Source organism: Trachymyrmex septentrionalis, unplaced genomic scaffold (genome assembly GCF_001594115.1).
Source record: "Trachymyrmex septentrionalis isolate Tsep2-gDNA-1 unplaced genomic scaffold, Tsep1.0 scaffold149, whole genome shotgun sequence".
Lineage (NCBI taxonomy): Eukaryota > Metazoa > Arthropoda > Insecta > Hymenoptera > Formicidae > Trachymyrmex > Trachymyrmex septentrionalis.
The window spans coordinates 4,941-17,043 of NW_017304642.1; the positions used below are offsets into that span (position 1 = coordinate 4,941).

Sequence of the window (12,103 nt, forward strand, 5' to 3'; positions counted from 1 at the left end):
GTCTGTTGTTGACGTGCTCGGGCGTCCGGCACGCTCTTCGTCGTTCACATCTTCTCGGCCCTCTGAGAACATTTTGTACCACCGATAAACGTTGCTTCGGTCCAAGGTAGCTTCACCATATGCCACAGTCAACATTCGGAATGTGTCCGCGCACTTAATTTTGTTTTTCACACAAAATTTGATACAGATTCTTTGATCCATTTTTTGGAATAGGCAAAAATCGAAGACGAACCAAAACACGTGCAAGCAAAGCAGCTGTCAAAAATTATAATAACTGAACATTCAAAATGGCCGTACGTGTCGGCATAAGTGAGAGACATGAGTACCAACATAACGCCACAAAAAAATCGAAAATCGAATATACGTAACCCGCGGAAATTCAAAATTCGCGATACTTTTTGAACAGATCTCGTAAAATTTAAAATCATGACATAGAAATTAGAGATGTTGACATCGAATAAAAGTGTCGTTAATAAATAAACTTTATCAACTCAAAAACTATTTATAATTGCTCTCAATGAATGTGCATTCCAATATGTCGCATTCGATCTATTCGTTATTTGAAATATATTTATATTTATATTCGAAATATATTTATTAATGATATTGAATATATTCAGCAACATCAAATATATTTGTTAATGAATATGAAATATATTCGATATCGGCATCTCTAGTAGGAATAAATCTCAAACTTTTTTTTTACTTAAAAAAGTAAAACGTTTTTTTATTCTTTGTTATTGTCGTTGTTATTGGTATTGTCATTGTTATTGTTATTATTGTTTGTAGCGTTACACTTTTTTGTATTTTCACGAATTAATCGCAGATTTGTTTGTCTAAATCAAATTTTAAGGAGTTCTTCAAATTCAGCTTCCGTAATTGCTGGACAAGTTTTTTTCATGGAAGCTGAAATATAATAACAAAATTTAAAAATAGTAGATATGATTGGAATATGGATTAAATAAATAAAGTAATAATATTGCAACTTACTTTTCACGCAAGCAATAATTTTTAAATCTTTTAGTTTAAAATTTTATTTAGCTCCGGTCCAAAAATATTATATTTAGAAGCAAGAGTATTTGTAAATAATTTCTGCAACGTTCTTTTTAATGTATCTTTTGTTGAAGTACCACTAATCATAACTAATACTATATATTGACTTACAACAATAAATATTTTTAATAAGCTATGTATACAGGGTATCCCTATATAAGTGGCTATCCCTTATCTGGCCTTATTGCCTTCGTTATACATTAAGGGGATATAGAAACTATTAAAATTAATAAATAGATAGATGACAACCATATTGCACGTCAATCGTCAATACAAAAGTCGGAAGTTGATCATACTGATGGAAGGTCAAAATTGGAAAGGTAGTAGTCGCCCGCAAAACTTTAAACCAAAATAAATTATATAATTTGTAAAATAATTTTGTTGCATCATACATTGTTGTACTCGTTTAAATGGACGATACAACTTTTATTGAAATATTTATTTTATCATGCAAAAATTATGTATATCTCTCCTTCAACATAAATAATTTTTCTCAGTGATTACTGTGCTTACAATAAAGTAAATTTAGTTCGAGCGTGTAATTTGACATATTTATTAAGTATCTTTGTTATTTTGTGGGATATAAATAAGGCCATTTACACAAGGACTTGTATAGGTGTGTGCGTGCGTGCGTGCGTGTGTGTATCCTTAATGTTAAATTGGATAAACTGTAGAAAAAACAAGTCCTTCTGAATAACCTTGATGTTGACGATTTAGTTAATAATTTAACTGAGCATGAGAAGACTATTCTGTCAATGTCAGCTTAAAATATAAGATACAACTATAACTATTTTTAAAATAAATTTATGACAGTTATACGACTGCACGCAGATTATTTTTCGAACTTGCAACACATTCACACTAAAATTTAATAACCTCCCAAATTGGATATAGTAGTATTTTAAAAACCTGTAAAACATTTATTGTGAAAAATATTGTCTCAAAGATTCGAATCTGAATCGCCCGTATTGAGGATGTTCTCATCATTCGATCACAGAAGTTTTAGTAATATTTTTTGTAATAATATTACGAAATAATACAATAAAAAAAAAATATATATATATATAGGATTTCCCGCAGTTATTGCAAAAACGTTCTTGTGTAGATAGAGTAGATATTTTTTATTATGTGAAATTTTATTGTGTAAAAACTTCTAAAATGTTTTTTGAAATTAATAAATATATAGAAAAAAAAAACAAAAGGGAAAAAATGTTTGTTATAATGTGTTTGATTTGTATACAATTTTTCAAATTTTTTAAAAAATTTTATTCGATCATGAATTTTGAAAAAGTTTGTACACAATAAAATTTTATCTGATAAAAAATATGATATCTTTACGAAAAATTATTGTACAAATTTTTTTCAAAAAATGATTGTGTGAATCCGATAATTTATCGGCTCTCAATTTATTTCTAAATAATTAATTTAATTTAAAATAAATGTTAATTCAACATCTTAACACTTAGAACTATAAGGCGCTTCGTATTTAAAGTTTGAATATTTAAAAATTCCATTTCCAATCATATTGTTTTTCAAAAAGAATTTTAAAGCTTAAGACAGCTTTAAGATACTTTTTTATTAAATTCTGTTTACTGACGTTTTATTAAATTGTAGCTCTTAAAAGTAAGATAAAAATATTGCAAAAATATCTTAAGATTAATCTTAAGATTTTTGATAAATGAGTTTTTCATATTCCCTATTTCGATATTTCTATTAATTGCTTTTTTTCGTTAATTTTTCTTTTTTCTTTTTCTTTCACTCTTTTTGGATTTAATTCTAACATTTAAATTCTCGAGGTGGGCTCCCATGACAGGATAATTTTTATTCACAGTTTATGTTAGTTTGTGTTATCTCTGAGGAGAGCTTAAAAATGAGCCAAAACATACAGGGTGCGGCAGAGAAACTTACTTTTTTGAAAAACGCGCCAAACGGCAAGGGATGAAGGTAGGAAGCTGGGAGGGGGTGCGTCCGAAAGGATAGGTCCTCAATTTTTGTTCCCCCCACAGCCAGTCTCGATCATGCTTTGAACAAGAGAGCATCGCGCGTTTGCCGTCGAGGCATACTTTGGTAATGACCGCTCCATTGTCGCCACTCAACGTGCCTTTCGAGCGCGCTTCATTATTCCTCCTCGCAGTTCAATCCCCGGCCGGAATTCGATTCTTTCGTGGATTATCGCATTTCACGAGTCTGGCAGCATCGTTAAACGCAGGTTAGGAGCTGTTAGAACGGCCAGGACTCCGGAAAATGTTGAGAGAGTGAGACAGTCATTTTTGCAGTCCCCCCGCCGTTCTGCTCGCAAACATGCGGCTGCTCTGAGGCTTTCGGACCGAACTGTGAGACGAATCCTTCACAACGAACTCCAATTTCATCCGTACAAACTGACTGTTGTGCACGAGTTGACTGACCGCGATTTCGTGGCCCGCCAAACTGCATGTGAAGCTCTCCTTGAAACTCTTCACCACGACGCGGTAACGTTCTTCAGCGACGAGGCTCACTTTCACCTTTCCGGCTGTGTCAACAAACAGAACATGCGCTACTGGAGTGCTGAAAATCCACGTGAACTTCACCAAATCCCTCTCCATTGTGAGCGTGTTACCGTTTGGTGCGCAATTTCGTCGGTCGGGATCATTGGTCCTTATTTTTTTGAGGAAAACGAGCGCACTGTCACGGTGAATGCAGCTCGATACAGGAAGATGATCGAAGAATTTTTCCTTCCACATCTGGAAGAAATGGACGTCGGGGATGTGTGGTTTCAACAAGACGGAGCAACGGCCCACGCAGCACGGGCCTCGATGGAATTGTTGAGGGAACACTTCCCTGATCGCCTCATCTCTCTCAGAGGTGATCTCCCTTGGCCGACGCGCTCTCCAGATTTGACTCCATGCGACTTCTTCCTATGGGGTTGTTTGAAGTCTATTGTTTACAAATTACGATCGACCAGAGACCCTAGCTCACCTGAAGATAAACATTCGGAACGCCATCGCCGAAATACCGGTGGACATGCTTCAGAGAGTGACGCAAAACTTCAGAAATCGACTCAATCAGTGCATAGACAACGGCGGCCGTCATTTGATAGATGTAATTTTCAAAAGTGCATGAAAAAAAATTTGATGAGGTGATCTGTAAGAGGAAAAAAGAATTATACCGATATCTGCAATAGTTTCGTTTTTATTAACCTTTAAAAAAAGTAAGTTTCTCTGCCGCACCCTGTATAAGCGCGTTTTAGTGAATAAAGAAGTTTCACACTTTATAGATATATTATTTGCGCGACGTCTTCTGCGCTCAACTCCTACTGCCCGTATCCTTCCTACTTCTTTAAATAATTCAATATGAATTATACACAATATATGTACATGCATATATATCATTTGTGGGCATTCGAAGTACGCGCCAAATTGGATTTATAAACACAATTGAACTACTGTAATATTGTAATACCACAAATTAAATTAAATTGACAAACAATTTTTAATAATTTGATACTCAATCAGTCATTATATTAGAAAGATGTTAATGTGCTGTAAATAAATTTATCGCAAAAAATATTACTTCGGTTGGGAGTCGAACCCAGATCTCTTGTATTCCGTACGAGCGTCCGAAGCCTTTAGACTACCGAGACTTTAATAATATTTTCCGCATAATAATCGGTGCATATATGGAAACAACGTTTTTTTTAGGCTACGTAATAACAATAATAAACAATAAAAATCTTATTTTAAATCATACATGTAATACAAACTAGAAATTAAATTCGGCGCGCAGTTTGAATAACTACAAATATGGTATACGAGGTCTGTTCAAAAAGTATCGCGAATTTTGAATTTCCGCGGGTTACGTATATTCGATTTTCGATTTTTTTGTGGCGTTATGTTGGTACTCATGTCTCTCACTTATGCCGACAAGTTCGGCCATTTTGAATGTTCAGTTAATTTTTGACAGCTGCTTTGCTTGCACGTGTTTTGGCTCGTCTTCGATTTTTGCCTATTCCAAAAAATGGATCAAAGAATCTGTATCAAATTTTGTGTGAAAAACAAAATTAAGTGCGCGGACGCATTCCGAATGTTGACTGTGGCATATGGTGAAGCTACCTTGGACCGAAGCAACGTTTATCGGTGGTACAAAATGTTCTCAGAGGGCCGAGAAGATGTGAACGACGAAGAGCGTGCCGGACGCCCGAGCACGTCAACAACAGACGAAAACATTGATGAAGTGAAGAAAATAGTATTGGCCAATCGGAACGGTCAATAAGGAATATTACCTGCAAGTTATGCGCAATTTGCGCGAAGCAATCCGCCAGAAACGCCCGGATTTGTGGAAGAACAAAAATTGGCTTTTGCACCATGATAACGCCCCTGCTCACACATCGTTGCTTGTGCGCGAATTTTTGACCAAAAACAACACACTAATGATGCCGCAGCCACCGTATTCCCCAGATCTGGCCCCCTGTGACTTTTTCTTGTTCCCGAAACTGAAGAGGCCCATGAAAGGACGACGCTACGCTACGATTGAGGAGATAAAGACGGCATCGAAGGAGGAGCTGAACAAGATCACAAAAAATAATTTTTTGAAGTGCTTCGAGGATTGGAAAAAACGTTGGCACAAGTGTATAATATCTGATGGGAATTACTTTGAAGGGGACAAAATAGATATTCATGAATAAATAAATAATTTTTGAAAAAACACAAAATTCGCGATATTTTTTGAACAGACCTCGTATATGCATGTACATATATGTATAATATATATATAGGGTGTTCCATTTTGTTCCAAATAATGCTTTAAGATTTTTCGAAAACTATAGGTAGATACGGAAAAATGTTTCAAACAAAAGTTGTATAGTTCGGAGGGGGACATAAGAAGAATCTCTTATTTTCATTTTTACGTAAAAATAAATTTTTTGTGCCAAAATGGAAATAAGAAGAATAATCTCCAATGGTCTTGATCTTGACAAATGTTATCCAGTGCATAATCCTGAACAACATTCAAGAGGTTTTAGCCGTAGATCGAACAACTTGCGCAATGCTAATGCCGAGCCTTATAACTCGAAAAATACTTAATGAAAAAATATTTTATTGTAATGTTTTGAAAAGCTCTCGAGATAAGCTACGAGAAAATGTAATAAAAAATAGGGAGTTCCATTTAAAAAACTTGACATTGACTTGGCCTTTGGCGATGCCACCCAAGGTTAAATCAATGATACTTTCTTATATCCCCCTCTGAACCATACAACTTTTGTTTGAAACATTTTTCCATAGTTTCCAAGAAATTTTAATGCATTATTAAAAATGGGACATCCTGTGTATATATATATATATATATAAATATATACAGGCTTGTGCAAAAGTATTAGACACTTATAATTTTCTCGCACTTTACGAAAAGTTAAATATCTCGGAAAAAAGAAATCTTAGAGAGATTTTCCATGCATTTTAAAGTGCAAAGATAAGGCTTTAAATCTGCATTTAAATTTTGTCTACGATATTTTGTTCTTAAGTTACAATACATAAAATTGAAAAATGATATTTTTGCAATATTTTTATCTTACTTTTAAGCGCTACCATTTAATTTTGGAGAGATTTGTTTTTTATTCGGTTTCCGTTGCCCTTTTACTATAGATTTGTTGACGACATATTATTGGTACCTGTGTCTTCGGTTAGTTCCATTCTTGATATTTTTAATTCTCAGCATCCTAGGCTTCAGTTCATTATGGAGGTAGGGGGTAATAGATTGAATTTTTTGGATGTTACAATGATTAGGGATAATGAGTTGATAGAATTTAATTGGATAGAATTTAACCACAAGCCGACTTTTTTGGGTAGATATTTGAATTTTTTGTCACAGCATCCTGTATCCCATAAAATAGGTACAATCGCGGGATTAGTTGATAGGATAGTTTTGCTTTCGAATTCTAAATTTTACCTTGATAATTTGTGTTTCATTATTAAAGTATTGTTAGAGAATAATTATCCATTGAACTTTATATTTGATAATATTAACAATCGTTTGAAGAAAATTATTATGGCTAGAAGTAGGAAGAGTGTTGTTAATGATAATAGAATAGAAGCAGTGCAGCCTTTTGTTCGTGGTATTACTGAGAAGTTTAGCAGATTGAATAGCGAGCGTATAAGGGTATTGTTCTATAGTTATCGTTCTGAGTCATATCGAAACTCGTCGCAGAACAACTCGTACCGAAGGTTCGTGAGCAGCCGTTAGTGAATAAGATTGCGGGTAGATTAAAACTCTACATAGATAACTAGAAAGAGATTACAAACGGTTTGTACTATCCTGTATACAAGATTATAACGTATAAGGGTATAAGATCCGTTTTGAAATCGAGGTATCACAAGATATAGACTTTAAGAAGCCAGTAAGATCAACTGAGGAATCGGCAGACATAGACGAGCTATAAAATCTCTTTTGTTAAAGGGGTCAATAGTATTATATGAACTGGTAACTGGACAATTTCTTTCTTCATTTTTTTTTTAGTTCAAAAACCGAATAACAATCACAAATTTATTCTAAATTTAAAGAAGAAATTTAAATGAATTTGTCGTAACTGATCATTTTAAGATGAAGAATTTAAGGACAACGATTAAGTTAATTCTGCCAGGTTTTATCATGGCGTCAATTGATCTGGAGGATGCATATATGTTAGTTGCCGTGGATCAGGATAGTAAAAAATATTAAATTGCGAAAATTCAAAGATACATAGGTCTTTATAGCGTAATAAGCAATTGAATGTTGTTTATAAGATCTCGTGTAAAAGTTGCGATGCAAGTAATGTGGTACAGATGTGTAGACAGCTGAAGTTAAGAATCACGGAGCATAAGAATCACATCAGATGGAATACCTCTACTCGTAATGTCATAACGGAGCATCGGTTCAAGAAAATAATTTCGATTGGGATTACGTTATAATACTGGACGAGAAGCTTCACTATAGAAAGAGATTGATTTCGGAGATGATATTCATCAAGAGACAGACGCACGGACTCAACTTGCAGATGGATATGAGGCTTCCCAAGGTCTACTTCCTGATCATAGACAAGCTATAAAGGCTTGGATTATCACGTCTAGTCAGTGTCATTCGTACGCAGTAATGAGTCTTTCTAGCGTGATTTTTGATTACTTTTATTTTCAAATTTTTTGAATTGATTAAATTCCAATGTGAAATTTTTCATTTGTAAGTTTCAATAATACTAGCTAAAACTAAAAGTGACTCACTGTGTCTGACACTAATTAGTCAAAAAAATGTCGAGAACTAGTTTTTGAATAATTCATAGTAATGTCTGCGATATAGTTTGTGATTTGTGATCAGGGTAAGCGTCTTTATTTTCGGGATAATTAATTATAATTTTAAGATTTTTAATAAATTAGTTTTTCATATTCCCTATTTCTATATTTCCGTTATATTTTTTTTCGTTTATTTTTCTTTTTTCTTTTTCTTTTTGAGTTTAATTCTGGCATTTAAATTCTCGAGATAGGGGAACTCACCATGACAGGATAATTTTTATTTATAGTTTATGTATGTTAGTTTGTGTTGTCTCTGAGGAGGGCTCAAAAGTGAGCTGAACATGTAAGCGTGTTTCAATAAATAAAGAAGTTCCACACTTCATAGATATATTATTTGCGCGATGTCTTCTGCGCTTGACTCCTACTGCCCGTATCCTTTCCAGTTCTTTGATTTATAAGGAGTCTTTATTAATTTAATTTGTAATACGGAATTATTTAAAGCATTAAAGATCCAGCTTTGATCGGTATAAGCTTTTAATTTCTAGTTTATTTTAATAAATAATTATTTATTTAAAAAAATGCTTATACTTTCTGAATGCGATTTAAGATTATGATCTTAACATATGTTAGGATAAAAGCTTCTGGAGTAAATTCTTACAGAGTATTATAAAGGCATCCAGACTATCGAGCCGCGAGCAGAGTCGGACTTACATCCACAATGTCAAAATAAATATAAGTTAACATCAAAGCTTTGAATGGGGACGTAAACTCGGTTCACGGCTTGGCCGTGATAGTCTGGACGTACCTTTATACATTATTAACTTTATTATGTCGGCTTTATATTGTATATATAGGTATCATTTTTCTTTACAAAATTTTATCCTTTTTAGATTTTAGAGTTTTTTAAATTAATTAAAAGATAAAAAAAATTCATACTAATTGTGGTTGTGCTTCTTCTGATACTCGTACTAGTATAACTTCAAAATTGTATCTTCAATAACATTCATTGATAATTTTGAGAGCATATCAATATTACGAATATTTCTATTGTCATTATTATAGTTATAAACGTTTATTGCTTCCACAAAATTGTACTTACATAAAAATTTCCGCTTACATAAAATTTTCGACCCAGCGCTACAATTACACGGTTTCCGCCGCTGCGGATTTACCAACTTGTATGTCGCTGGGGGAAAATCCTTAGACTTCCGTGTCCACGCTACCTACCTACCTAGCTCTAACTCTCTCCCCCTCTCTCTCTCTCTCTTTCTCTCTCTCTCTCACTCTCTCTCTCTCCCCCCCTTTCCCTTCTCATCCTCTCAATCATTCTCATCCATTCATATCCTCTTCCATCCTCTCGTTTAACTTCCCTCCCCTCTTCTCTTCTCTCTTCAATCCCTACACATCTCCACACTAAATGCTCTAGACTTTCTCTTTCCCCACCGCATATTCTACACGCCTTTCCCTCTTCAGTCAACCAATACCTATTCCCTAATTCTTCGTTCCCACATCTCCATCTTGCTATCAACTGCATCTTCTTACCTTCATTTCTTTTACAAATTCTCATATACTTAGGCAACCCGACCCCCCCACGCCCTTTCATAATTCATACACGAACGCGACGCTCTGATCTTTTCTCCCCTTTCCTGACCATCAACCTCCCTATCTCTCTCTTTCACACACTTCCATTTATTCTCTCCCAATTCATTCATAGCTATCTCACTCAACCCACATCTCCACAAAAAATTCCTTCTTTCTATACTTTCCTTTGACCACTCATCCATTCTTGTCTCTCTTTCATTCTTTCTTTTTTCCCTCATACATACTTCCCCTAATTCCCCTCCCTTCCCTCTTTCTAACTTCTCTTCAAATCTGCCCGCCCTCACCCCCGATTCCACCCTTACCTTATCCCTTCTTATCTCCTCCCTGACTATATATCCTGGCGTATGCCGTTCCAATCCCAAAATCCATCTTAAGTATTTCTCTTGTAAACTCTCTACCTCCTTCCATTCCGTATAACCCCATACTTCAACCCCATACAACAGAATACCCTTAACCACACTATCAAATAACTTTAGCCTCCATTTCACATCTCCCTTAAATTTTCTCTCCCCGTAACTCCATACCCATCCCATGGCCACCCTTGCCCTTCTCACCCTTTCCCTCACCTGCCCTCTGTCCCCACCTCCTCTCTCAATTACGTAGCCTAAGTAATTGTACTCCTTTACCTCTTCTATCTTTTCTTGCCCCCACCACCAAATTCTTTCTTTCTCTTTTCCCCCTCCCTTTTTAAACACCATCACTTTAGATTTGTTTGCACTTAATTCCAGTTTTTTCCCTTCCAAATATCCTATCAAGATCCTCATCATTTCTCTTAATCCTTCCTCCTCTTCCGCCACCACCACTATATCGTCTGCATATTCAAGAGACCGCACTCTATCCCCACCCACTCTAACTCCGCCCCACCTGCACTTCATTAATTCTTCTTCCAGATCCGCAATATATATGTTAAAAAGCGTCGGGCTAAGTGGGCACCCTTGCCTCACCCCCTTCTCCACCCAGAATTCTCTCGAGACCACCTCACCTATCCTAACCCTACACCTAGTTTCCGCGTAAATCTCTCTCACCCTCCCTATCAAACCCTCGTTTATCCCTCTCTTTCTCATCATCTGCCATAAAACTTCTCTATCTAATCTATCAAATGCGGCCTTCAGGTCTAAGAAAAATGCCCATACTTTCTTCCCTCTCCCTATTCTCTTTCCAACTAGATGCTTTAACACTTTTACGTTTTCTATCGTCCCTCTTCCTCGTCTGAAACCTGCTTGCGTACGACTCCACCCCCCATTCTCGTCTAATTCCTTTATTATTCTTTCATTCACTATATTAGCGTAGATCTTATACGCCGTGCTAGTCAATGTTACCCCCCTATAATTCTCGACTACGTTTCTATCCCCCCTCTTCCATATAGGCACCACTACTCCCACTCTCCAACTATCGGGAAACCCATCCCCCCTCCATACACCGCTAATTACCTCACCTAACTTTAATCTAATTTTCCCGCCCCCATTCAGCCACGCTTCATTCTTTATTCCGTCTGCCCCTGCCGCTTTTCCCAGCTTTAATTTTTTCAACTCCCGCCTCATCTCCTCTTCGGTTACTTCCCCCATCTCATCTCTTTCTCTCCTAAAGCCCTCACCCCTTCCCTCTATTTTCCCTTCCACTCCTCCTAACGTCCCCATAAAATGCCTCACCCATTCATCCACTTTAATCTCTTTGCTAACCCCCACCTTCCTTTTTCTACCTTTTTAAATAAATTTCCACGCTTGAGCCTCCGTCTTAATCTTCTCTATCTCTTTCTCTTCCCTCCCTTTCCATTCTACTAATTTTCTCTCACATAATATCCTATACTCCCTTCTTTTATTAATATAATCCCGTTTTAGTCTATCACTTCTATCCTCCTTATATCTTTTCCTAGCCCTATGCACTTCTCTTTTCTTACTTCTGCACTCAAGATCCCACCACGGAGACCACCCCGGCTCACTCTTTCTCTCCCATTCTTTCACCTTCACTGCGTTTCTTGCTGCGGCCTCTAATTCTCTCCATCCCTCTACTGCCCCCTCTCCCATCCACTCTACTCTCTCTAGTCTCCTCCTAAATTCCCTTATCCCTAATTCCGACCAATCCTGTACCCTCACAATCTCCTTTCCCTTCTCTACTTTCTCCAACTCTGGCCCCTCTAGCTCAACTACTAACGGCTGATGGTCCGACTCTATCCTATTCCCCACCTCAAAGCTATCTATCTTCCCCCACGCCACCCA

At 36.2% G+C, this 12,103-nt stretch overlaps 1 protein-coding gene across 1 annotated transcript in view; it reads right to left on the reverse strand.

Moving 5' to 3' along the window:
* Positions 1 to 865: 865 nt before the first annotated feature.
* LOC108745809 (protein I'm not dead yet-like) overlaps positions 866 to 12,103 on the reverse strand; it is a 413,336-nt gene continuing 402,098 nt past the window's right edge. The window contains exon 9 of the mRNA XM_018482180.1: positions 866 to 906. Within this exon, the coding sequence (XP_018337682.1) occupies positions 898 to 906 (9 nt within the window). The 3' untranslated portion in view covers positions 866 to 897. The remainder of the gene's footprint in view (positions 907 to 12,103) is intronic.